The following is a 25,844-nucleotide window of genomic DNA, read 5'->3' as shown; positions in this document are numbered from 1 at the left end:
TCCTTCTCAATCTCCTTCAAAGCCTTCAAGCTCTTTTCGGTTACCTCATCAATAATGTTATCCATCATCAAGTCATGATAATCAACAGCGGAAAAATCATTTTGCTTGGCCAATCTATAAGCGTCCAGCTTCACCTCGATAGGCAAAACAGCCTCTTGACCATATACAAGCTCAAAAAGGAGTAACTTTAGTAGCATCATACGACTAGAATTCTAAAGCCTTAGAAAAACCTCATGCCATCTTCTAGGATTATCTTCTATTTTCTTCTTGGTGAGCTTAATCAAAATCTTATTACTAGACTCGGCCTGTTCATTAGTCTGAGCATAATATGGAGATGAACTAAGCAATTTGATCTTATAGGATTTGGTAAACTCACATACCTCATAAGATACAAACAAAGTACCCTAATCTATCGTTAAAGTCTGTGGAATCCCAAATCTATGAATTATATGCTCTGTAATGAACTCAATCATCTCTCTATGTATCATATTCTTGAGGAGAATTTCTTCGGTCCAGTTAGTGAAATAGTTTGTAGCCACCAACACAAAGCAATGCCCTCTTGATGGAGGATGAATTTGTCCAATAATCCAATCCCCATCCTCGGAATGGCCATGGCTTAATAATAGGATGCATCAACCCAGCAGGAACCAATTGTAAATTATTGAATTGTTGACACTCTTCGCATCCTTTATAGTAACGCAAGCAATCGGCAATCATGCTGGGCTAATAGAAACCAGCCCTCTTAATAACCACTTCATCTTAGGAGCCGATTGATGTGCTCCACAGATGCCTTCATTAACCTCTCCCATAGCAACTTTGGCCTGATCCTCATCTAAAAATTTGAGAAGCAAATCTTCAGCGGTTCAATGATAAAGCTCATCATCAAGCAAAGTATATTTGAATGCCAAATGCTGAATTCTCCTGTCTGCACCATGACCAGGATCTCTCAAGTATCTTACAATAGGTATTCTCTAGTCGCTAACCTCAGCCTCATCAATTTTAACAACTTTTGCAATTGAGTCGCCGGTTTCAGCACAAGGATCGGTTAGACCGGTCACCTGACTGGTCAGAATGGCGGTTGTTAGTATTTTTAACAGTAATAGATAAATCCGCAAGCATATAGGTCCCATTGTAGCTTTCACCTAAGAATATTCCAAGGTATCGTATTTCACTCATCTGCAAGCACAAAATTAAGGAACTTAAAGCACATAAGAAATTATGAACACTTACTTTGATTGATGAGCATACATTGAGGTATAAGCTGCTGGAGAGTGCTGATATGTCCGGCACTTCCCCTCAGTCTCTCCCTATTTCTTAAGTACTACAAGAGCAGCACTAAGCCTCTATGAGCCTTGAGCTCAAATGTTGAGTGTGTTGGTTTATCTTGGTGTGTGAAGTGTGTCTCAAAAGTGAGCCTCTCCACTTATATTTATAGGCTTCGAGAGGTCAATTGTGGCCGGTAAAGTAGCTGCAGACACCCGTAACCATAACCGCCTTCAAGACTTCACCAGGGAGATCCATGTGGAAGATGGAGCTGAGATGGCACGATCCTAGTTTGGCTGAACCAGGAAAATGGTCATCAGCCACTGCCTTTGGCAGGGTGGATGACAGCTGGGTCCCTAGGTCGGTTAGCTTTGTCTCTCATTGTTTTAAGGTTGTTAAGCTCAGTTTGTGGCCCCTTGAATACTTGTGCTTGCTCCTGATTGGCCGGAAGTGTATTTCCTTTGATCTTCCTTGTGTTTTCTTTTCATTTTTTACATAAACACACCTGCATACATTTTTTACGAACACTTGTGGAAATGGTTAGATGTAAGCCCTATTGCTAGTGTTGATAGTTTATATTTTATATTTTTATGCAGGTTTTGATGGGCGGAATTGGTACTTAACGACCATCAACAACGGCCAGACCGGTTAGACCAGTTTGTCTAGAACCTGCATATCAGCCTTCGCATGCATCGGTTTCCTAACATGGAAATTTTTCTTCATGACTTTGTAACCAAATGCTTGTTTCACCAGAGTATTGGCTCTACCGTTCTCTTCCCTTGGTATATGACATATCATGAATTCATCAAAACAAGGGATGATATCTAGGCACTTATCAAGATAGGCATTTAATGATCCATCATAACATTAGCATACCTTAGATACTTGATGCACCACCGAAGTGAATCACCAAATGCCTCCACATGTTTCACGCCCATGGATTGAAAAATTTCCAAGCTGAACAAAAGTGCCTCATATTCGACTTGATTGTTAGTATGATCTTCCTTCAATTGGCTAGATATGTCAAAAGTAGCACCGTTCAGGGAGAAAGAACATCACCAATTCTGATGTGAACCCGCTAGGGTTTGTTCCCGATCTTTCGACGAGAGGGGATGGATAACTCGATTGGTGGAGGGAGATGACGTTCACAGCTCGACTATAGCCTTCTAAGGACGTTGCAGCTTGGCAACCAATACACCACCTCCAATGGCTGCCGCGATCTTGTGGAGTGGAACACCCGGCCAATAGGGCACTCATCCTGTAAGCAATCGAAGAACAAGCAAGAACAAGTAGAACAAGCAACTCAATTGCAAATATGGAGATGAAAACCAATCTGAACTCAAAAAGATGGGGTTCTGAATTGAGTACAACGGATGGTTAAGCCGACACATGCGTCTAAAAGGAAGTAGCAAGGCTAATACTTTCAACAAAACAAAACTCAATCTATTTATGGCGACTATGGAGGTATATAAGAGGGTAGAGGATAACCACATGGTGGAGGTCATCCCTAAACCCTAGGATGTTCCCCAATTGGGCCCCACTTGATACACGGTCCATCACGCCAAAATTAGGTTACGCAGCACCGTGGACAGAAAAGGTCTCTGTAGTAAATTAATGATTGCGGCCGCCTCGAAGAGGATATGGATATGAGTCTAGATCTATATGAAAGTAGACTTGATAAGATTTCCATCAAGTACTTGAACGCCCAAAATGGAGTCCGGATGAAGTCGTGGCATCCGTTACAAGCGGCCGTGGGCCTGCAGTTTGAATCTAGCCCTAAAACGTGTTGGATTTGATCTCTTTCTTTTCTTGGGCCAAAGGTGACGTGGTGGCCTGGTGGAGGATGTTTGGAATACTTGGACTGGATCCCCAATCAACTTATTTGGTCATCCATGCCTTCCATGTGTGTTTAATACTTTTTTATCCACGTATGTATTTCTGAAAATGACAATGAACACACATCATGGCGCAACATCAATTCATCAAATGTGTTATATACAATCATAACAAAGAATTGCTTCACGTTTGAGTCAAAAGTTGCCAATGTGATTGTATCCGAGCAGGTGATATCCTCATCATTCTCCCCTTCTTGGCTGCAAGTCGTCCTCAACTTGCTCCAATAGCATTCAAAGATGCTTGCTTTGATGTTGGAACATGGAGCGACGGCTATGCTGCATGGCCACAACAAACCATGGTCCACTTCTTTAGGCTGATCCTGTTGCATAAGCGAAAAACTAGGAAAACTTTGCAAGACATTATCAGTGTTAGTGCAATCCCCTGTTTGATCATAGTATTGTAACCTAAAAGGATATTTCAGATTAGAGAAAATATAAATTTTATGCACTAAATATTCTCCTTTGCTATCATATTTGCCAATTGCATGAAGCGAATAATGATTAAAACATGGTAACCAGAATCAAATTTAAGCTTCTATTTTTGATAATTTAGATTACACAGAATATCAAATTTAATATAACACAAAGTATTTAAAGAAGATAACAATTTCAGTTTGTCTTGTGCACAAGTAATAGGATGACAAGGCTTATCTTCAGCATATTCGTATGGTTCCGAAACAAAAGTATCACACTTATTCACTAATTCTGTCATATGAGTAAAAGAAGCATCAACACACAAGTTCTCTTTATCACAAGGAACAGCAAGTAATTCATCTTGTAACAAAGTTGAATCAGCAGCGGGTTCCACTATTTTTTGCTCTTGGTTAGCATGTAGAGTGGATACATTTTGGACATTATGAGTCACATCATTCTTGCAAGTATTCACAAATGAAAGATTTTTCCTTTTCAGCATTGAGAGCAAGACAAAACAATTGACAATATAGCTATATGACTTGCCAATTAACAAGGTTTGAATTTCAGAATTGAGCCCTCTCACAAATCTACTCATAACATCTTCCATGCATTTATCTAATCCACCAAATAAGATACACATTTTAAAATCATGGTAGTATTGTTTCACAGTCCTACTACCCTACTTCAACTTCTCTAGTTTGGTAAGTGAATGATCAACATAATATGCAGGAATATAGACATCTCTAAAATGCATTTTGAAATCTTTCCAAGTTTGCGGAACATTGTTATGCCTACAAATATGTTTGCATTCTAGCAAAACATGTTCACTTAAAATATTAGAGGCAATATAAATCTTTTGTTTCTCGGACAGGTCATGCTCATCGAATTCATTATCTACTTTTAACTCTCAATCAATGTATGCTTTAGATCAAACTCTCCAGCATATAAAGGCAAGTGTTGAATGATATCCTGAATATGAGGGTATAGTTTCATTAGCTCAAAAATCTCCATATCACCTGCTATGATTAGTAGAAAATAAGAAACGCAAAAATAATATGTATCCTCCAGTCAACTATTAGGATGTGTCGGTTGTAATTCTCTCAAACTCAACTTTTTCAAAATGAGCTCTTACAAGTTCTTACCAAGCCAAAACAGAAGGTGACGGCAACCAACAAGTATGCAACCATGGAGTGAAGTGTATCGGTGCCGCAGCAACAGAAACCTGTCAAGCTGTAGTCGAATATGTGGAGGCTGAAGCAAGGGAAAGAATACTAGCACCATGTTAGTCACAAAAGCAAGCTGAATAATTGTTCAACGGTGGTACTGTGCTGGTCCTAGCCTAGACCGTGCTAGAGGCGCGAGTCTGGACACAAAGGAAGTTACAACAAATCACTTGAACTAAAAAGGAAAAACAAAGAACAGCCCTTTTCTTTTCCTTTTTTGTTCTTCTTTTTTTATTCTTCTTCTTTTTTTTCTTTTTTTAAGGGGTCCAAAACTTTTGTTTGATGCTACGACAACCCAAACAAAAGGTTATTGCATACAATCCCTCCCAATTTAGATTGACTATTCTTTTTTCAAATGCCCAAATGCGCAAATCTCCAAGACAATTGTGGAGCACTCAGAAGGAGTTTGGGACCAAGGTCAGATGTGCTGGAAAGAGGATAAGTCAAGCTTTCCAGATTGTATTAGAACTTCAAAATTGGTGTCTGGACATGAAATCTATAGCAGTTTTATTCCTGTGCTGAATTAAAACTCCGAATCGAATTGTAGTCCGAACTGAATTGCTTTCCCTTCTTGGATTGAAACTTGGAAAACACGACAAACTGAACTAAATTGGTCCCTTGATAGATATGAAATCAACAACCAGTAGCTGCAATTGTAGAAGCAACCAAAACATGACAAGAACTCGAAACTCTAAAAGACTAGACACTAAGACCGGCAACTCGACACAACTGATGCAAGCAAAAACTCAATAAGCCCTAACTAAGCAGTACTAGTAAAGGCTCATAGGGTCTATTGGACTGCGGGTAAACTAATCTACTAAATATTTTTGTTGGCTTTTTCTAGACTATATGAAATTAAAAAAATAGCGAAGGATTGGAAGTCCCTCACCGAACAATCTTGCTGTGATTACCAACTAATGTGAACCTGCTAGGGTTTGTTCCCGATCTTTCGGTGAGATGGGATGGATAACTCGATTGGTGGATGGAGACAACATTCACGGCCCGACTACAGCCTTCCAAGAATGCTGCACCTTAGCAACCGATACACCACCTCCAACGGCTGCCGCGATCTTATGGATTGCAATACCCGGCCACTAGGGCACTCGTCCTGCAAGCAATCGAAGAACAAAAAAGAACAAGTAGAACAAGAAACTCAATTGCAAATATGGGGATGAAAACCAATCTAAACTTAAAAAGACAGGGTTCTGAATCGAGTAGAATGGATGGTCTAGCCGACACACCCGTCTACAAGGAAGTAGCAATGGCTAATACTTTCAACAAAATAAAACCCAATCTATTTGCAGCGGCTATGGAGGTATATGAGAGGGTATAGAACGACCAAGACGTGGTGGAGGTCATCCTTAAACCCTAGAACGCGTTCCTATTGGGCCCCACTTGATACATGGCCTATCGGGTCAAAATCAGGTGACGCAGCATCGTGGTCAGAAAAGGTCTCTGTAGTAAATCAATGATTGCGGCCGCCTCGGAGAAGATATGGATATGAGTCCGGATCCATATGAAAGTAGACTTGATAAGTTTCCATCAAGTACTTGAACACCCAAAATAGAGTGCGGATGAAGTTGTGGCATCCATCACAAGTTGTTGCAGGCCTGCAGTCCGAATCCAAACCTGAAATGTGTTGGATATGATCTCTTTCTTTCCTTGGACAAAAGTGACGTGGTGGCCTGGTGGAGGACATTGGGAATACTTGGACTTGGTCCCCAATCAATGTCTTTGGTCCTCCATGCCTTCCATGTGTGTTTAATATTTTTTGATCCATGTATGTATTTCTGAAAATGACAATGAACACACATCATGGTGCACCATCAATTCATCAAATGTATCAAATACAATCATGACAAAGAATAGTTTCACCTTTGAATCAAAAGATGCCAATGTGGTTGTATTCGAGCAGATGATGTCCTCATCATTGTCCATCACCACAAATCGATCCCTCGAAATATAGTCTCCATGGCATATAAGTAACATAGCCAACTTCCAAATCATGCTCATCATCTATCCGATGTTCAACAATAAAATGCGATACAATTTAGCCTTTTGTGGATTTTAAAGGTTCACAAGCCAAATCTTATTCAACAAGTGCATAAGCCCATTTGCCAATTCTAGCTCAAAATTGACTTATGTAACATATATATGCTTAATCACATTGGTTTGACACGCTACTATGCAAGTACTAGATAACAAATAATGCCTCTACTTGGTACAAGCATAATATAATGATAAGTATAATTGGTCAATAAATGTATACCTCGTGTCCGCATCAATGAGCCATCGGGTCACATAAGTATTAGCATGCTCCTTTCCTTCGGTCTCTTGAGTCAAAATAGCACCGATAACATTGTCTTTTGAAGCTATATAAAGACTGAAAGAAACCCCTCTTCTAGGCGCCTTAAGCACGGGCGGTGAAGCCAAATAATACTTGATCTTCTCAAATGCCTCTTGCCGTTTTCCCCCTAAGTAAATTCAGTTTCATCTTTTAACCGAAGAATACAAGTGAAAGCATTGATCTTTCTCGACAAATTAGATATAAACCTTCTCAATTAATTTACTTACCTAGAAATTTCAGCAAGTCTCTTTTACATGTAGGAGACTACACCTTCCGAATAGCTTCAATCTTCTTAGGATCAATGTTCATGCCATTCTCTTGAATAATGAAGCACAAAAACTTTCCAGTCGATACACCTGGAGCGCATTTAAGTGGATTCATCTTCAAACCACACCAACGCATCCTCTCAAGAGCAATTCGCAAATCAGCCAAGTGAGAATTTAATCCGGCCGATTTAATCACAATATCATCAATGTAAACTCCCAAGATAATACCAAGCAAGTCATGAAAAATCAAATTCATAGCTCTTTGATAAGTCGCACCAGCATTCTTTAAACCAAAAGTCATAACAACGCATTTAAACAAACCAACAAAGCCCGGACATCTAAAGGTTGTTTTAGACATATCTTCTTCAGCCATGAATATTTGATTGTAACTAGCATTACCATCAAGAGTGATAATAACTTTGTGTCCAGAAGCATCATTAATCAACATATTGGCTATAGGCATAGGATATTCATCTTAAGGAGTAGCTTTATTGAGATGTCTAAAATCAATGCAAACTCTGAGTTTACCTGAACCTTTCTTCTCAACTGGCATGATATTAGAAATCCAATCGGCATATCGACAAGACTGAATAAATCCCGCATCTAGCAACTGATTAATCTCTTCTTTAATTTGGTCATGCATAATATGATTAAATCATCTAGCAGGTTGTTTATAAGGCCTAAAACCATGCTTAATGTGCAGCTGATGCTCAACTAAATCATGGCTTAAACCAAGCATCTCAAGATATTCCTATGCAAAATAATCGATATATTCTTTAACAACCTAATTAATTCAGCCTTATATAATCAACAAGCAAGTCTTTTCTATAAAAATCAGCCTAGGAACAGAACCATCCCCAAGATCCACATCCTCTAAAGGATCAGCCGATGTGAACCATTGCCCTAACTTCTCCACGTCATCGAAATCCTTAATGGCTTCACACGTATCGTTCTTGTGTGCCCGATAGTGTTCAATTGTCTGCTATAACCATTCTAAATGACTAAAGGGGCTCCCAGCCCCGGTGTGGTAGGGCTCACCCTTAGTCCCGGTTGGTGTTAGTAACTGGAAACAACTCTTTTTTTCTTTTTTCCTTCTATTCATTTCTTTTTCATTTCAATCATATTTTTTATTCAAATTTATGCATTCTTCTCTAGTACTTCTATACGTTCGGACATGTTCGAGCTGAGTATAAAATCCACTAACATATATATAGAAATTTATTTAGTGGAATTCACTGGGACTAATTGTGCTGTGCGCCATTAGTCCCTATTGGAGCCACTAACCAGGACTACTGAGGGACCTTTAGTCCCGGTTGTGGCTCCAACCGGGATGAAAGGCCCCTCCCTGCTCCCCCCGACCTCTAGCCGTTGGACCCAGGCTGGGGCAAATGTCAAAAACCGATGAAGGGTTATGTACTAGCGGACATCTCTTGCCGGTTTACGTTATGTGCTCAATCCTAGGTATAGCTTTGATTTGTTGGGCAACAAGGAGCCTAATTGTAGCATAAGTGCATCCAATTGGACATCAAATGGGCATCCATTTGATGTGCTCAATCCTTGTAGTGGAGCTTCAATTTGGACTGCGAGGTGGCTTGTTTCAATGGGGCTAGCTACTTACTCGGATGGGAACTCCCACCACTGATAGTAGCTTTCAAAATGTGTTGATGTTGCAGTCTGTTAAGGGTCAGTCATAGCATGATGCATTTCCTAATTCATGATGTTGTGGACTTCTTGTATGTGGTTTCAGTTGTTGAAGCTATTCTTGTTCCTTATGGAGAAGATCAGAAGAAAAATCATGTTAGCATATGTTCTATGCCTATGATGCAATGGTTTACCATGAACTGTCAGACCCGGGGCTACAGGACTGTGTACATAACATAGTTCAAATAGGATTAAGAGATAAGGCTTATTTTGTCTCTTATTTATGCTGTTCTCTACTCGTATGAGAGTAGGACTAGTCGGTACAGAAGGAAACTACTCGAGTTGTACTCGTGTAGGATTCATTGGCTAGTATTGAACTAGGATTCATAAAACCCTGTCCTCCTGGATATATAAGGGGGGCAACGACCCCTTCAAAACATAACATCAACACCTAAGGCAATACAAACCACCATACAGGACGTAGGGTATTACACACCACGCGGCCTGAAACTGTCTAAATCTTGTGTTCCTTGTACCTTCGAGTTCCTGATCTCTCCTCACCTAAACTTACCATCTTGGGTATACCCCTCGGTGGGCAGCCGGTAAAACACCGACAGCTGGTGCACCAGGTAGGGGAGCGCATCGAAGATCCACCGGCGAGCTCGATGGCATCTTTCCAGTTCACCAGGTCAGTACCCTCTCAGGGCATGACATTTGTTTTTGGCTCGTGGGTCTGCGTCACAGATGGCGCGGGCAATTTCCATCGATTCCTCGTCGACATGAAGCCGAAAACTCCCACGGCGAGTTTTCATAGCGACCTCGACAAGTTCGTCGATGATCTCGATGACTTGTCAATCCATGGATCCGCTACGAGGACCGAGGAGGAGTTTGCTTTTGGCGCGACTCCATCCAGCGCTGCAACAACCTTGCTTGGGTTGGACTCGTTCCAATCTGAGGTCTCGCGTAGCCGATCATGACTCGATATACGCAATTTGGCCACTGATCTTCAGGAGGCCAACATCTCCGAGTCCTTCTCCACATTGGAGAAGGACTTGGACTCTTTACTCCAACTTGGAAAGCCCAAAGCAACCACACATCGGGGGGCTGCGGGTTGTTTTGGTGTCAACGGTCTGATGGTCACCTCCTCTCCGGAGAGGCATTTCATGCATTGGAAGGGCATGAAACTTTCTAATCTACTCGAGGTGAAGATCGGCTTGTGGCACACCTTGAGCCCTTGCCTTTTCAGGAGGGCAGGCCATTAGCCACCATGGTAGAGGAGTCAACCAAGCTAGTCGACGCGAGCTCTGATGAGCTCATCTCACACCAGGTGCTGATGGCGGAAGAAGGCTTAGATGAGATGCTCTGCGGTCAAGATATGTTACCGGCGCAGGCTTAGATGAGAAATAGGAATTCACGCTCATCAGTTTCCTTCAGGCTAACTGAGACATATTCGCGTGTAAACCAGCGGATATGCCAGGGATGCCTAGGGAACTGATCGAGCATAGTTTGAATGTACACCCACAGGCTGTGCCCAAAAAGCAACGCCTTCGAAGATTTGCTCACGACAAGCGTGAGGCAATTAAATGGGAAATAGCTAAACTCCTCGCGGCTGGCTTCATTAAATAAGTAATCCATCCAGAGTGGGTAGCTAATCCCGTCCTTGTAAGGAAAAAGAATAATGAATGGAGAATGTGCGTTGATTACACCGATCTCAACAAGCATTGCCCAAAGGATCACTTCGGGCTATCGCGCATTGATCAAGTCGTCGACTCGACGACGGGTTGTGTACTCCTCTGCTTCCTTGATTGCTATTCAGGATATCACCAGATCATGCTCAAGGAGGAAGATCAAATTAAAACCGCTTTTATCACCCCGTTTGGGGCGTATGCCTACAAAACTATGTCTTTTGGGTTGAAAAACGCAGGAGCAACCTATCAGCGCACGATTTAGAGGTGCTTTGTTGATCAGCTACATCGGAACATTGAAGCCTACGTGCATGACGTGGTCATCAAGACCAGGAATCCCGATGACCTGTTTGCAAACTTAGAAGAGACGTTCAGCAGCCTACGCAGGTTTTGGTGGAAGCTCAACCAAACTAAATGCATTTTCAAAATACAATCAGAGAAATTACTCAGGTTCATCGTCAGCAACTGGGGAATGGAAGCCAATCCTATGAAAATTACGGCCATCACTGATATGGGGGCTCCGGCCACAATCAAAGATGTGCCGAAGCTAACAGGATGTATGGCAGCCCTGAACAGGTTCATCTCCCGACTCGGGGAGAGAGGACTACCCTTCTTTAAGCTCCTAAAATGCCAAGACAAGTTCCAGTGGACGGAGGAGGCCAACCGGGCCCTGCAAGATTTGAAACATCACCTTCAGTCTCCCCCGGTCCTCACAACACCACTGCCGGGAGAAGATCTACTACTCTACATTGCGGCGACAACTCATGTTGTCAGCAGCGCCATTGTAGTCGAGCGCAGCGAGGAGGGCCATGCGTTTGGAGTGAGAGGCCCATGTACTTCGTCAGCGAGGTACTCTCCGAATCCAAGGTACGATACCCGGCAGTTTAGAAACTCTTATATGCAATTCTGATTACATCGTGAAAGTTGCGCCATTACTTCGACGAGTACAAGATCACTGTGATTACGGATTTTCTGTTGGCGGATATTCTCCATAATCAAGATGCCACAGAGTGTATATCAAAGTGGGCAGTGGAACTAGGGGCTTTGTCAATCGACTTCAAGCCACGCACTGCAATCAAGTCTCAAGCTCTAGTAGATTTTATGGCTGAGTGGAGAGAGAATCAAATTCCAACTCTAGTCGACAAGCCAGAGCACTGGACCATGTACTTTGATGGGTCTCTTAAGCTCGACGGCGGCAGCGCTTCTCCACGGGGCGAACAGCTAAAGTATATCCTCCAGATCCTTTGGGAGGTATCCAATAATGAAGCCGAGTATGAAGCCTTGCTTCACGGGCTACGTTTGGTGATATCACTAGGCATCAAGCGACTACTTGTATATGGCAATTCACTTCTTGTCGTTCAGCAAGTCAACAAAGAGTGGGACTGCAACAAGGAGATGATGGACGCTTATGTACAAGAAGTGCACAAGTTGGAAAATAAATTTTCCGGCCTGAAGGTTCATCATGTGGTACGGGAGTATAATGTTGGCGCAAATATACTATCCAAGCTAGAATCCACCCGCACCCAGGTTCCAACAGGAGTTTTCATCTAGGAGCTGAAACAGCCATCCATTAAGTCCTCACCTCAGGTAACCACTGATGCTGGCCCTTAACAGCCTGATCGGGAGGTTATGATGCTTGGAGAGGACTGGAGAGAGGCTTATATCGACTTCATCCGGAATCAAAGACTACCAGCGGGGATGGACGCAAGAAGCGCAGAGGCAGCTCGTGTCATGCGCAGAAGTAAGGGTTTCGTCCTAGTCGACAGTAAGCTCTACCGGCGTGGCGCACGATCAGGGGTGCTCATGAAGTGTGTCACGAGAGAAGACGGCTACGACATACTGCGGGAGATACATGAGGGCGTTTGCGGCAATCACGCAGCTTCAAGAACGCTGGTGGGGAAAGCATACAGAGATGGTTTCTGGTGGTCCACCGCAGTGTCCGATGCTGAGGACCTCATCCGGAGATGCCAAAACTGCCAATTCTTTGGCAAGAAATCTCACATCCCATCTCATAGTCTCATCGCCATACCGCCATCCTAGCCGTTCGCTTGCTAGAGCCTTGATATGATTGGGCCCTTCACAACGGCGCCAGGCATTTTCACCCATGTATTGGTGGCTATCGACAAGTTTACCAAGTGGATCGAGTACAAGCCGATAGCCAAGCTCACACCAGATCGAGTCATTGATTTCATCTCTGATATCTTGCATCGCTTCGGCTTCCCGAACACCATCATCACAGACCTAGGTTCAGATTCATAGCCAACCAGTTTTGGGAGTTCTATGAAAATGCGTGCATCGAGGTCAAATATGTCTCTATTGCACACCCAAGAGCCAATTGTCAAGTCGAGAGGGCGAACGGCATGATAATCGAGGGCCTCAAGAAAAGACTCTATGATGAAAATAGCAAGAAAGAAGGAAAGTGGATACACGAGTTGCCACATGTCGTCTGGGGGCTTAGGACTCAGCTGTCCAAAGCCACAGGATAAACACCATTCTTCCTTGTCTACGGCTCTGAAGCTATCTTACCGGCCGACATCATGTGGAAATCCCCAAGGGTTGAAATGTACAATAAAGGCGAGGTGGACGAAGCAAGGCAGTTAGAGCTCGACTACGTTGAAGAGGCTCGCTGCACCGCTCTTGTTCAGTCACCTGCAGGGGATCCGGCGATATCACGATCGCAACATGAGAGAACGGTCGTTCAGTATAGGCGATTTGGTCCTACGCTGCATCCAAGATGAGTCCGGCTTACACAAGCTCAACTCAAGGTGGGAAGGACCATTCATCGTCAAACAGGTTACAAGACCGGGGTCATATCAACCACAATACTCCGAGGGCCAAGACGTCCCAAATTCTTGGAACGTTCAGAACCTACGCAAGTTCTACCCATGAGAAGACATGCAGGGATAGCTGTTCTCCGAACGCCTAGGTGGCCTTTTTTCTTCCGAATCAATTTGGAGGCTACGTGTCACAAAATTTGGAATGTAAATTTTTTTTGTTAACATACGGAGGCTGTAGCCACATTCATGCTTTATATGAATCGACTTCTTGCCGTGAGTTTTGACGGAGGCTAAGGCCACATTCATGCTTTATATGAGTCGACTTCCCGCCATGAGTTTTAACGGAGGCCACGGCCACGTTCATATTTTATATGAGTCAACTTCTTGCCATGACCTTTGATGGTCATTTGCTATGACGATCGCATTTTTCCTAACAAGTTAGATCCGTTCGACCGGTTTATACCTAACTTGTTGGACGGGCTCACATGAGGAGCTATTTCGACTATGCTCAGAGTCGTTGCACTCAGGGTAGTTTTGACTTCTTGCCATAAGCACGGTAGTCACGCGATGATGCTCGCGTTCTTTTCTAACTGGTTAGACCTGCCCGATCGGGTTATATCTAACCTGTTGGATGGGTTCCTACTCGGAGCTACTTCGACTACTCCCAGGGTCGCTACACCCGGGGTGGTGTCTACTATTTAGCCTTCGAACTTGGATGACAATCCAGTCATAAGGCATATACAAGTGGAGACATCAAAGACAAATATATACAAGGAAAAGAGTACTTGTTTTTACATCTCAATCTTGTAGTACACTTTTTACTATCTTTTCTGCTACAGGTGGGGCTTCTTGGAGGTACTCATTGAATTGTTCTTCAGAGCACTCTGCAGCCACACCCTGTGCGAACGCCTCTAGTCGAGCCTCCAGCCAAAAGGACTTTACGAAGCTAAGAGCATGGCTGACACATGCAATGGGGGCTTCGGTAAGGAAGTCAAGGACCTTCTGCGGCGCTCCGAGGAGTCGTTCTAGCAAGGATCGCCCGTCCACTTCGCCTCCTTCTTATGGGTCCACCATGTCCACAAGCTTTTGGGCGGCTCCCTTGAGGTCCTCCAGCTCCTTTTGTCGCTGCTCCTTCTCTTCGCCCAGCGTCTTGATTTGCTGAAGGCAGTCGGTGAACTATTGTTCAGTATCGGCGATTACCCTCTGCAGCCTCCCAACATCATCCGTACGGTGATACAGCATATTCTTCACGTCAGTAAACAGCTCTTCTTTATGTTAAGATTTTCTTAAGCTCTGCGGTAAAGATATTTTCAGAATACAAGATAAATTGTCAAGTGAAAGTACTTGAGGGAAGAAAGGGCTTGCCTTGGTGCGCCTTCTTTTGTTCTTTGAGTTGTTCCTCGAGCTTGGAGTTGGCCTTCTCAAGATTGCGGAGATCGTTCTTGAGGAGCCACGTCTCTCGCGTCCGCTCCAGCTTCAGCTTGTCGAGCTCTCTCTGAAGATATATGTTCTTCGTTAGCTCTTCTGCTATGCATTTTTCCTTGGCAATGAGCTCCTGGTGGCCACTCACGACTGCCTTCAGTTTTTCGGATTTCTATTTTGAGCGTTTGGCCAAATCCTGCATAAGGGGAAGGATTAAGACAAGCAACTCGATAAAAGTATAACAGCAGAGGAGTAATCATGCCTTACCACGGTATATTGGTACATCTCCTTGGAGATCTTCTGGAAGTATCGCATGTTGTTGACCATCAGGAGTGCATCATCCACTAGATCTGTGAAGATGATGTTCTAATATCCACTCCCGGACACCAGCAGATCTTCAGGGTTCCTTGAGGTACCCGTCGCTTCTTCAGTTGGTGGTTGTGGGGTACCTACAAGTCAAGGTTGTATTCAGTACATGATGTTTGTGGTCTAAACAGTTAGCCATGGGAGGTCAGACACTTACTTGTGCCATCTGCAGGAGTGACATCAGTAGCCTCGACTTGTTCTTCACCACCGGCACTGGCTTCGGGTAGCTGGGGCTCGGGGGGTGGTGGGTCGAGCAGTGTCGTGTCCTCCTCGGGGGCTGACGGTTCAGAGGTTGGAGTAGCCGACACAGGCTTTGGCTTAAACCTCATGGCAGTCACAGATCTAATGAAGCAGAATTAGTTATATTGTTACACAAATCAAAAAGAACAGGACATGCATTATGCAATAAGGATATACACTTACAGTGAAGACTTCTTCATGACAGCTTTCTTTATTCTCAGGGCCCGTGGTTTTTCAACCACGGTACTCGTTGCCGGCGGAGGGGTCACACCAGCTGGTTGCGAGGTTCCCGCCACAGCAATGGTTACCATCCTTTCCGAAGTACTCGATGGGTCCATCCCAGCAGTTTCTGCGGCATCATCTGCTGGAACATCATCCCTAGCAAAATCGGTCCCGGTCACCTTTTGGCGCTTGGGGTCGGGTGGAGAAGCCGAGGGACTGCAAAACAGAAAATGTAAGCATGCAACAACTTTGTTATTTGACAACTCTACAGGACAGCAACTTCATACCTGGGGGGTTCGATTATATGCGCTTTGCGTTTGTGCACTATCCGACGACCCCGAGGGACCACTGGCAATGCTTCGACCAACTCCACGGATGATCCGGGGGAGTTATTCTTCGCTTTCCCTTCGGCTTCCCTCTCCGCCAGGAGGCTCCCGCTTTCAGTGGTCTCGCTGTCGGGCAGAGCCTCGGCTGCTTGAGCCCTTTTCGCTTCGGCTGCGGCGTTGGGGAGAAGGTGGTCCGGTCGGGGGATGTTGGGTTGTGGTGGATAGCTCCGGTACAACTCTGTGTGTCCCTGCAGAAGATTTTCAGTTAGCAGTGGCAGAACAGCAGACCTTGTTCTAAAAAAGTAGTCGAATACTTACCGGTTTTGGAGGATTTTTCGCAGAGAATAACTGCGGGACGTAGGGAACTGCGTTCACGTCCAGCAACACTCACTTGACCCGGATGAGCGCGGCGTCATCAGTCAACTCCTCTACGCACATCCGAGAGGGATCTTTAGCTCCTATGTACTTGAAGCCTAGTGTATGGCGTTGTTGGATTGGCTGGATCCGGCATTTGAAGAAGGAAAACATCACAGACGCTCCGGTCACTCCTATTTCTTTATGAGCTGGTATGATGGCAAGCAACTCATCGACATGGTCCAGGTCTCCTCTGAAGAGTTCGGTGTTCCACTCCGGCCTCACGACAGGGGGTTTGCCGGATTTTTCAGGAAGCTGGGGGGCATGGTTCTCGATGTAGAACCAATGGCTTTTCCATCTCGGAATATTGGAGGGGAATTTGTAGGAGAGGTACCTATCGCCGGCTTGTTGTCTAAGCTGGATGCCGGCGTCCTCTACAATGGATGGATTTTTTGAGGTGGGCTGTGGTTTTACTCAGAAAAGGAAGCGGAAAAGATCCCAGTGGGGTTCAATTTCAAGAAAAGCTTCGCAGAAGTGGATGAAAATGGCAATGTGGCAAATTGAATTTGGGTTGAGGTGATGGAGCTCAAGCCCGTAGAAATAAGGAAGGCCTCGGAAGAAAGAGCAAGAGGGGAGGGCCAAACCTCATTTGGCAAAATGGTAAAATGTGATGATTTCGTCCACCTTTTCCATGGGAAGAGGTTCGCGAAAAGAGGGGCGCCAGTTGACAAGACTTTTTCTTGAAGCAAGCCCTCGGAAACAAGTTTCATGAGATCATTGTTGGAGCACTTACTGTGAGTCCATTCCCCAGACGACGGCTGCGACTCCTTCCCCTTCCTATACTTCTTGTTGGATCTTTTGGGTGCCATTTCTATATCTGATCACCACGAGTTGCTCGGGGACTGCGGAGAAAGGGGCGGAGAGATTTGGCTAGATTGGGGCTTTTTCAAGGTGGTGAAGGTGGAGTGCGGCTCTGATTGGGGGATTTGAAAATTTCTTGGCGGATTGCAGATTAGAAGCACGGATTTTACCGGGCGTTACCGCGGGGTTAAATAACCAGCGGCCGAATACAGTTTTACTGTTTCGAAGTTGAAGACTCGTTTTAGGGAATATTCGGAAGATGAGGGGTCGTTTAGTGGATTGTTTAGATAAAATATTCGATTAATCATTTTTTCAGGGTTAATTGTCCCGAAAAAAGGGGTTTTTTGAATTCTAGATCTAACTTCCATCATTCGTACCATCACACCAGTTATTTATTATGGGAATATTTTTCACTGTATGCCACGACCTTTGGATCCTTATTTCCAAACCTGAGAGATTTGGATTCAAGGCTCGGGGACTGCGGGATACGTGGCATTGACTACTTAGTTTTTTGAATTTATTTGAAAAGTAAGTAAGGAGAATTCAAGACTAATGTGACCCTCAGCCTGATTCTCCGATTCAACCTAAGGCTCGGGGGCTACTCCATATGGAGAGCGATTTTCCAATCGCGCACCATTCCAAATAAGTAATTCGGGGCATGAGCACCTCATAGTTTCGATGCAGCCAAGAAAGTACTCGAAGAAGAACTTTAAGACGGAGCTTCAAAAGAAGCCGAAGACTACTTCGAAAGTACTCGAGAAGCCTGCAGTATTCAGCTATGAAGAGCTCGGGGGCTTGTCAGACCCGAGGCTACGGGACTGTGTACATAACGTAGTTCAAACAGGATTAAGAGATAAAGCTTATTTTATCTCTTATTTATGCTGTTCTCTACTCGTATGAGAGTAGGACTAGTCGATACAGAAGGAAACTACTCGAGTTGTACTCGAGTACGATTCCTTGGCTAGTATTGGACTAGGATTCATGTAACCCTGTCCTCCCGGATATATAGGGGGGGCAGGGACTCCTTCAAAACATAAAATCAACATCCAAGGCAATACAAACCACCATACAAGATGTAGGGTATTACGCACCACACGGCCCGAAGCTGTCTAAATCTTGTGTTCCTTGCACCTTCGAGTTCCTGATCTCGGCGTCTCCTCACCTAAACTTACCACCTTGGGTATACCCCTCGGTGGGCAGCCTGTAAAACACCGACATGAACACCATAATTAATTACATTACTTTGTGCATGATGTCTATCATTAAGCAATGCTGCAGATATATAACATCTAATGGCAAGTACATTGCTACACATCAGCAGTCTCATAGGTTGTCTTATACAGTTCCATGTAGGATTTTTTATGACATGGAGGAGAGAGGGAAAGGAGATAATGAGGCGGCACTACTAGAATACGGGCCTTCAATACCGGATAGAAACGGCCTTAGGCACCGGTTCTTGGACCAGTACTATGAAGCCAAGACTAAAAGTCTCGACCTACATCACCGGGTAAATTCATCACCAGGTAAAAGAACCGGTGCCTAAGGCTTCCTTTAAGTACTGGGTGAAGGTACCACCTGGTATCAAAACATTTTTGTTAAAAAAATTATATTAAACCTGGGAAGAGGCCCTCGCCCGCGCAAGTCGCAAGTCCCAAGTCACGTGATTTTTCACGTGAAATACGCGTGCGTGTGGTGGCCGGGATTTGAACTAGGGACCTCTTGCCTCGCGCGTACCTCCCTTACAATCTCACCTACACAGCAGTTGTGATTGGGAGCGAGATGCTTTACTTTTGAAGTAACCCGTGGAGGACCCTTAGGTAGTGGGCGGTAATACTACCCGGTACCTTTGTCTAGCCATAGGTACCAGGACCTGGTGCTAGAAGGTCCCTGGACCTTTTGACCCAGCTAAAAAGTACCGGCATGAAGATGATCCTTTACTAATGCTAGAATTAGTACCGGGTCATCTTCGTACTGATATTTTTGGGGTGGATCTTTAGCGTGTTTTCTAGTAGTGCGGTTGTTTTGCGAAACAACCGTCTCCTGGGCTAAACTTAAGGAGTATGAGACCGCTTACTCACTATTATACGCGTTGTTGTTGTTGTCATACTATTTGTAATATTCTTTTTTTATTCCATAAATTAAGAGATATGGTACTACTAAGAGACAAAAAAAGATAATTTATTGTAGAGGTTGTCTGTTAAGTCATCTCAAGATGATGCGCGACTGTCTAAGACTGCCTATTAGACTGCTCTAATGTACTTGCCCTAATGTGTTTGATGCATAGTGTTCTCCAAAGCCAACAAAAAAAGAAAAACAACGCTGCACCTGTTGTCTGACTAAGCCGCTAAGGTACTGTACACTTGCATTGGATAGCACATATTAGTTAACGCACTGGCATTCATCAGTAAGGAAGCACTTAATTCTTTAGGAGAAAGCAAGAATAAAGCGAAGTCGAACTAATTAATATACATCTGGCATTGCTTGCGAAAATTTGACGACATCTTTAGTTGCAATGCTGTTGAGTGGAAAGTTAGATCGAATCCAGTAGTATTATTATAGTGAATAAAGCTTCTTCAGGATATTCCATGTCTTTAATTAACTTCTTTAAAAGAAAAAAAGAGAGAAAAAAGACTCTTAAGCATATGTACAGAAATGATCACCGTAAGTCACTGTACTCACTAGTCACAAGTGACGGCCCTCCTGGATCAAGATGAGATGCAGCAAAAGTTGGTCAATGTTGTACTTCTCTGTCTGCTCATATAGGTTACGGTGCGCTGGGAGACAGAAAAGATCAATTTCCACGTTTGTCTAAACAAATTCCATCAGCAATAATTTAATAAATGATGTTCTTGACAATGCTAAAACAACATAAGGAATCCTGCAAATCACAGTAGTCCTTTTACATGTATATGATTTATGGAACAGACTACTAAAGCAAGACCCTTATGTTGCAAAGTCTGAGCTTCTGCATGAAGAGAAAAGGAGAAGTAGCTGTTACATGATAACATGAACATACATTTGGTTTCTTTAACACATGTTTTTGTAGTCAAGATTGGTCCTGGTGACCTGGTTAGTTGGGCCAGGAATATGAGAAAATTGCTCCCTTGTCTACTGGGACCACATTGTGATCTTCCATTTTCTTTTTGAGGGTAAAAAAGTAATGAGCAACCTCCCTGTTGCTTCATTCAAACTAAAGAACTGAATCCCTTTTAATTTTGTATGACATAACAGAAAGCAAAAGCAATTGCTGAGTGTGTGAGAGACAGAAGGAAAAATGTGGTTCAAGGAGGAGAAAAGACAATATTTTACAAAAAAAGAATTTTAGATTTTGCTGGCAAACAGGAATCTTTATTATTGATTTTAATAATAGAGTTATTGTAATCCTGGAAGAGTGGCTCACTCCATACAAATTTTTCTTTGCATCAAACGTTAACTAAAATTCAGAAAAGTGAAGGACATGTTTGTATACTGTATATATATCATCCACAAAAACCTTATGAGCGTGGCAGTTTGAGCACCTAGATAGCATGAACAGCATAGCTTCCTCCATGGAATACTACACCAATTGTTTGAGCTAGCATGTTATCTACCTATAAAGTTCATTATTTTTTTATCCGAATCTGAATTCACAAATATACATGCAGGGAGACAAAAAAAAATCACTCGCCCGGCCGTTCAATAATTTTGCGTGAACATATATTCCTCACACATAACCTCAAATGTCCCTTTTCACCGCCATGTATAAAAAATATTCTCCATATCAAAATAACAATACGCATGGCCCCAGTCCCGCTATATATGAATGACCAGGCCATTAGGGGAAAGCTATACCAACATGAGAATTGGGATGCTGCTTTGCATTGGCAAGCTCAGCACTCTCATGGCGGACCACCTACTCCACATCCCTCCCCCCAACGATCTCAAGCTCAGACCGCAGCACCAGCCACCAACCAAGGCCCTCCTCAAGATCCTCAGGATCAGGCGCCTCGTCCGCGCCTTCGTCTCCAAGCACATCGTCAGCCGCGTCGCCACGGCGCTGGGTGGCGCGAGGGCGACGCTTCTCGACCTTCTAAGCAAGAAGTCCGGCGCCGTCGAGCTGACGAGGAAGATCGTCAAGCGGAAGCGGAGAGGCAGGGACAAGGATCCACCCTGCATTTGTGGCGGCTGTGTCGAAATGCACCTCAACCTGCTCCCACCATCATGGTCGTCGTCGTCGTCATGGCCGGAGACGGCGGCCGTGCTGGAGCCGCATGAGGCCGGGTTATACTGTTCCTACTATGATCCGTCCTGGAACACGGTGATCCCTGCTGAGCTGCAGCTGCCACCGGTCTCCAGGTATCTCGAGTGGCCTGACGAAGAGCGTCAAATGGAAGACGGCGATGATGAAGAGGAGGATGGTGATAGTTGCAATAATGAGATTGACAACCTTGCGGAGAAGTTCATCGCGAGGTGTCACGAGAGGTTCCTGCTGGAGAAGCAGGAGTCATACCGGAGGTACCAGGAGATGCTGGCCAGAAGTTTGTAGAGAGGACGGATTTGAGATAATGCATGCATAGGAATATAGCATGAACCGTTGGTGTTTTCCTTAAATCAGTCCGTTAGTACAGAACCTTTTCTTGTGAACTAGTTGGACGTCATTTGTAAGAATTGGTGAATGAATTCAGCCGGTTGTCTCCAGTAGTAAGGGATGGTTATTCCACCCGGCATTCTTTTTGACTTTTTTTCAAACATAGTAGAGAAGCAATATGAGCATTTTGGATAGAGAGTGGGCCAACAAATCTTGAGATTCATAAAATCACTATAGACGTCTCATGATCGATGTGCACGTTGCTTACTGCCGATCAAAACACGAATGCCGTTAATTTCTATAAAAGATTCATCAAAAATGGAAGTACAATTGCTAAGTCAAGGACTCACACCTTGATTATTCTACATTAAGAAACGTAGCCAACTGAGCTACATTTGATTCCTTTTGACATTAGTTTCTTGATTTGAATTAGGAATGGTTGGTTTAGTTATAAAAATAACATGAGAGTGTTGTGAAAGACAATAAATTTGTCTTCTACCAGGGAAACAATTATCATGATTTTTTACCAAAATTTATCAAACTTAAATGAATTTATATTTGGTAATCTCCGCCTATAAGCCTTGAAAACAATTATCACGAGTTGTCTTGTTAGTTTCATTTAAAATTTATCCAAAAGTGAAAAGGATTTAAACCAGTAAACAAAAAGAATAAACCATATAGTTACTCAATTTTACTCATAACAATGGCTGCTTTGAATTTCAAAGAAAGTACATTTTCCTAGGATGAGTATACCTTAATGGTGTTAATTCTATCACATGCAAGCCATTTTTCCAGTGGGGATGCTTTTCTTTTTCTTTTTTCCATTCTTAAATCTTCCAATAATCCTAGCGATTAGCTAAATATGTACGAAGATGTATGATGTGACTTTCAACGTTACAGAAGGATTTAATCAACATTCCAGAAAACATAATTCAACATTTTAAATTTATTCTTTCACGGTTTGACATTAAAAGTTAACTATTATATGTTGAAGTAATATAGTTGTTTGAAGGCTTTCGTTACGACAAAGACTTGGCGTGATGCCTCGCAAAAAGTCTATTAGAGATGTACAACTTATTCTGGAAATAAAGGCTCCAAACTTCATAGACAATCGATTGAGGTTGCGTACGCCTAGAACTCCGTAAAATCTTTAAAAAAATTTCATAGCAACTTTTTTTTCTAAGCAATGTTGATTTAGCATGGATGAGTACGCTACTAGTTAGTACTCGGCAAGGTGGTGTTTGGATATAGGGAAACGAGGAGTGTGATTGGGATGTGATGGTTTGATAAATCTTTTCCAATATTTGAATTCTAGGTTCGGAAAAAAAAAAAAGCTCTAGGATGGGGATATGATGGTGTCATATCCCAGGTAGAGGGGTGGGTTATGGTGGTGGGCTTGGGATATAATGTCTAAAATTATGAAATTATCCTCGTAGTCAATTATTTCCCACATTCAATTCCTAACATCCAAACATAGGAATAGATTATATTTTTTCATTTCCTAATCCTATCCCACGTAATTGTAACCTAGTATTATAGGGTAATGCTATGTACAGAGCGTCCGATGCTTCCGGACGGACGCGTGACGCGACGTGCTCCACGTATTTTTCCTACCGCATCGTTGTCTACTTGACTATTCATTTCCAGCTCATTTATCTCCATGTCTCTCATCCTCCGCTTCCTCTCTGCTTTTTTCCCCACGTGAGGACCGCCCACCGACGGCGCAGCCAGATCCTCCGCCCTAGCTACACGCGAAGACCATGAGCCATCCCAGAGGCGGCTCGTGGAGTTCAGGACTTCTCCCCAGCGATGGAAGGCAGAGGTGACGAGCTTATCCGGCGGTGCGCAGATCCCGAGATCCTGGTGACTCGTGAAACAGTGGAGATGCCTCGGCGGCAGCCCATCAAGGCGAGGAGCCACTGTGACATCAGCGTGTGGAGGAAAGACGAATCATCTGATACAGCCATGGAAGGGAAATTCTCGCCGATACCTCAGCTGCTCGGGCGGCAGGCCTGATGGGCGGCGCCTAAGCACCAACCACAGATATCGTCCTGTATCCACCTATTTCCTCTCCCCAGGTAGCTATAGTCTAGGATTTTTTTTAATGTCGCCACAAGGGATTTGGAATATTGCAATTGGAGATTTAGGATGTTGGAATTTGGGATTTCTAATGTTGCAGCATGTGATTTGGATATTTGATGAGTTTTGGTTGCGATTTATCTTTTTCCCCATGTTGCTACGGTTGTTCGGAAATGTTACGACAGTTGATATGTGATGTTGTAATATTTTTTTTAATGTCGTAACAAGTTATTGTTGAGATTACCTTTTTTCTAGTGTTGTGGTATGTTTATTTGGATGTTTCAACCGGTGATATGCGATGTTGCAGGTACTTGGTCGCTGTAAATGTTGTAGAACACCGATCAGTCGTCGATGTTGCACGAAACATCCATCTATGTTGCGGCGGGTTTTCTGCGTGTGCTTGGAGAGCACTTTGTCTTTGAATGTTGTACGCAACATGCAACTTATGTTCCGACGGGAATTTTGCTAGTCTTCAACCGTCCAAGGCTGTTGGACCTCCGGGCGCTAGCAGCTCCGAATATTATATCACTGTCCTTTTCCACCCTGCATCCAAACTCTACCCAAGTGTATAAGTAAATAAATGAATACAAAACTCAAACAAGGATTATGGTTGGCTGACTAACTGCGGTTAGCATTTTAATAAATATTAAATTACAACCTAATTACTATCATATAAGTGTTTTCCATAAAGGAGAGATATACAATAATAAAGTAAATACTGGATCAATTAAATAACTAATTTGAAGTATAGGTTCAAATTAAGTTGCCATGCAAGGTCATGCCGCTCTTAACCGTGAGTATGAATGATATACCAATTCTACACTCAGTATTGGTTGTACACTTTACCCGTCACGTAGCGCTGATGAGACAATCTCGTTACCCTTTCGAGGTGTGACTGCATGGGTACACTACTAGGTCTTTCATAACTAAGTATGAAAGTTTATATACAATACCTTAATTAGCTGAGTCATTAGGCCATTAGGGGCAGTGTTTTGACCATCAAATTCAGAAGAGACCGACCTGACGGGAGCTCACGGCGAGCCCCGTCAGGGGCCATGAATACGTTGGCATGGAACTGCCAGGGGATGGGGAACTATCGGACAATTCAAAACTTGACTAAACAGAGCGAGGAGCAGATGAAGAATCTGAGATGGCGACTGGGTCTGAAAGGATGCCTAGCATGGAGCTGTATTGGAAGGAGTGGCGGCATTGCACTGTTTTGGGACAAATCAGTGACAGTTAATTTAATTACTACATTTCCAACAGGTTAATAGATGTATCAGTACAGGAATTCCCGTACTTGGTACCTTGGCGGATCACTTTTGTATATGGCGAACCAAGAGTGGAGAACAGACATCTAATGTTGGAGCTTTTGCAACGCATCAAGTTCAGATCAGATAAATCATGGGCGATCATGGGGGACTTCAATGAAACATCATGGCAATTTGAGCATTTTTTTCAGAAACGAAAAGAGGAGAAAGACAGATAGAAGGTTTTCGGGAGCTGATGGAACAATGCGACATGCACGACTTGGGTTTTATGGACCTACCATGGACATGTGACAATAAGCAGCAAGGGGGAGAAGAATCGTCCGTGTTAGGCTGGATAGAGTGGTCGCCACTCCCGGATGGTCGACTCCGTTTGAACATGCTTCACTGGAGCACCTGATCTCACCCTGCTCGGATCATTGCCCCCTTGCTGCTCATACTGAACCAGTGGAACCAGGGCCAAGAATCATGAGATACGAAATTATGTTGGAACGTGAGGACTCATTGGGAGAAGTGATAGCGGAAGCTTGGGCAGTAGCAACCCCCAAAACTGATTTGGGCTCTATCTCTAAGGCACTAAAAGGGGTGTGCTCTCTGAAATAATGGAGCCAAGAGAAGTTTGGGTCGG

The 25,844-nt window shown here is 43.6% G+C and overlaps 1 protein-coding gene and 1 long non-coding RNA gene across 2 annotated transcripts; both read left to right on the top strand.

The window, feature by feature from the left end:
• The first annotated feature begins 21,137 nt into the window (after positions 1-21,137).
• Positions 21,138-21,827, top strand: LOC112880958. Its single transcript, XM_025945683.1, has one exon. It carries the CDS (start codon positions 21,138-21,140, stop codon positions 21,825-21,827), a length of 690 nt encoding a protein of 229 aa, XP_025801468.1.
• Positions 21,828-23,535: 1,708 nt separating this feature from the next.
• On the top strand, positions 23,536-24,496 carry LOC112882613. Its single transcript, XR_003226687.1, has 2 exons — positions 23,536-23,947; positions 24,256-24,496. It is a non-coding gene; the product is annotated as an uncharacterized LOC112882613 (long non-coding RNA).
• Positions 24,497-25,844: the final 1,348 nt, after the last annotated feature.

Source organism: Panicum hallii, chromosome 2 (genome assembly GCF_002211085.1).
Source record: "Panicum hallii strain FIL2 chromosome 2, PHallii_v3.1, whole genome shotgun sequence".
Taxonomy (NCBI): domain Eukaryota; kingdom Viridiplantae; phylum Streptophyta; class Magnoliopsida; order Poales; family Poaceae; genus Panicum; species Panicum hallii.
Note: the sequence above shows the minus strand (reverse complement) of the source record. Positions and strands in the feature narration are given on the sequence as shown.

Coding starts and splice junctions, on each gene's coding strand:
- LOC112880958 (XM_025945683.1), top strand. CDS start 21,138: ATGAGAATTGGGATGCTGCTTTGCATTGGCAAGCTCAGCACTCTCATG.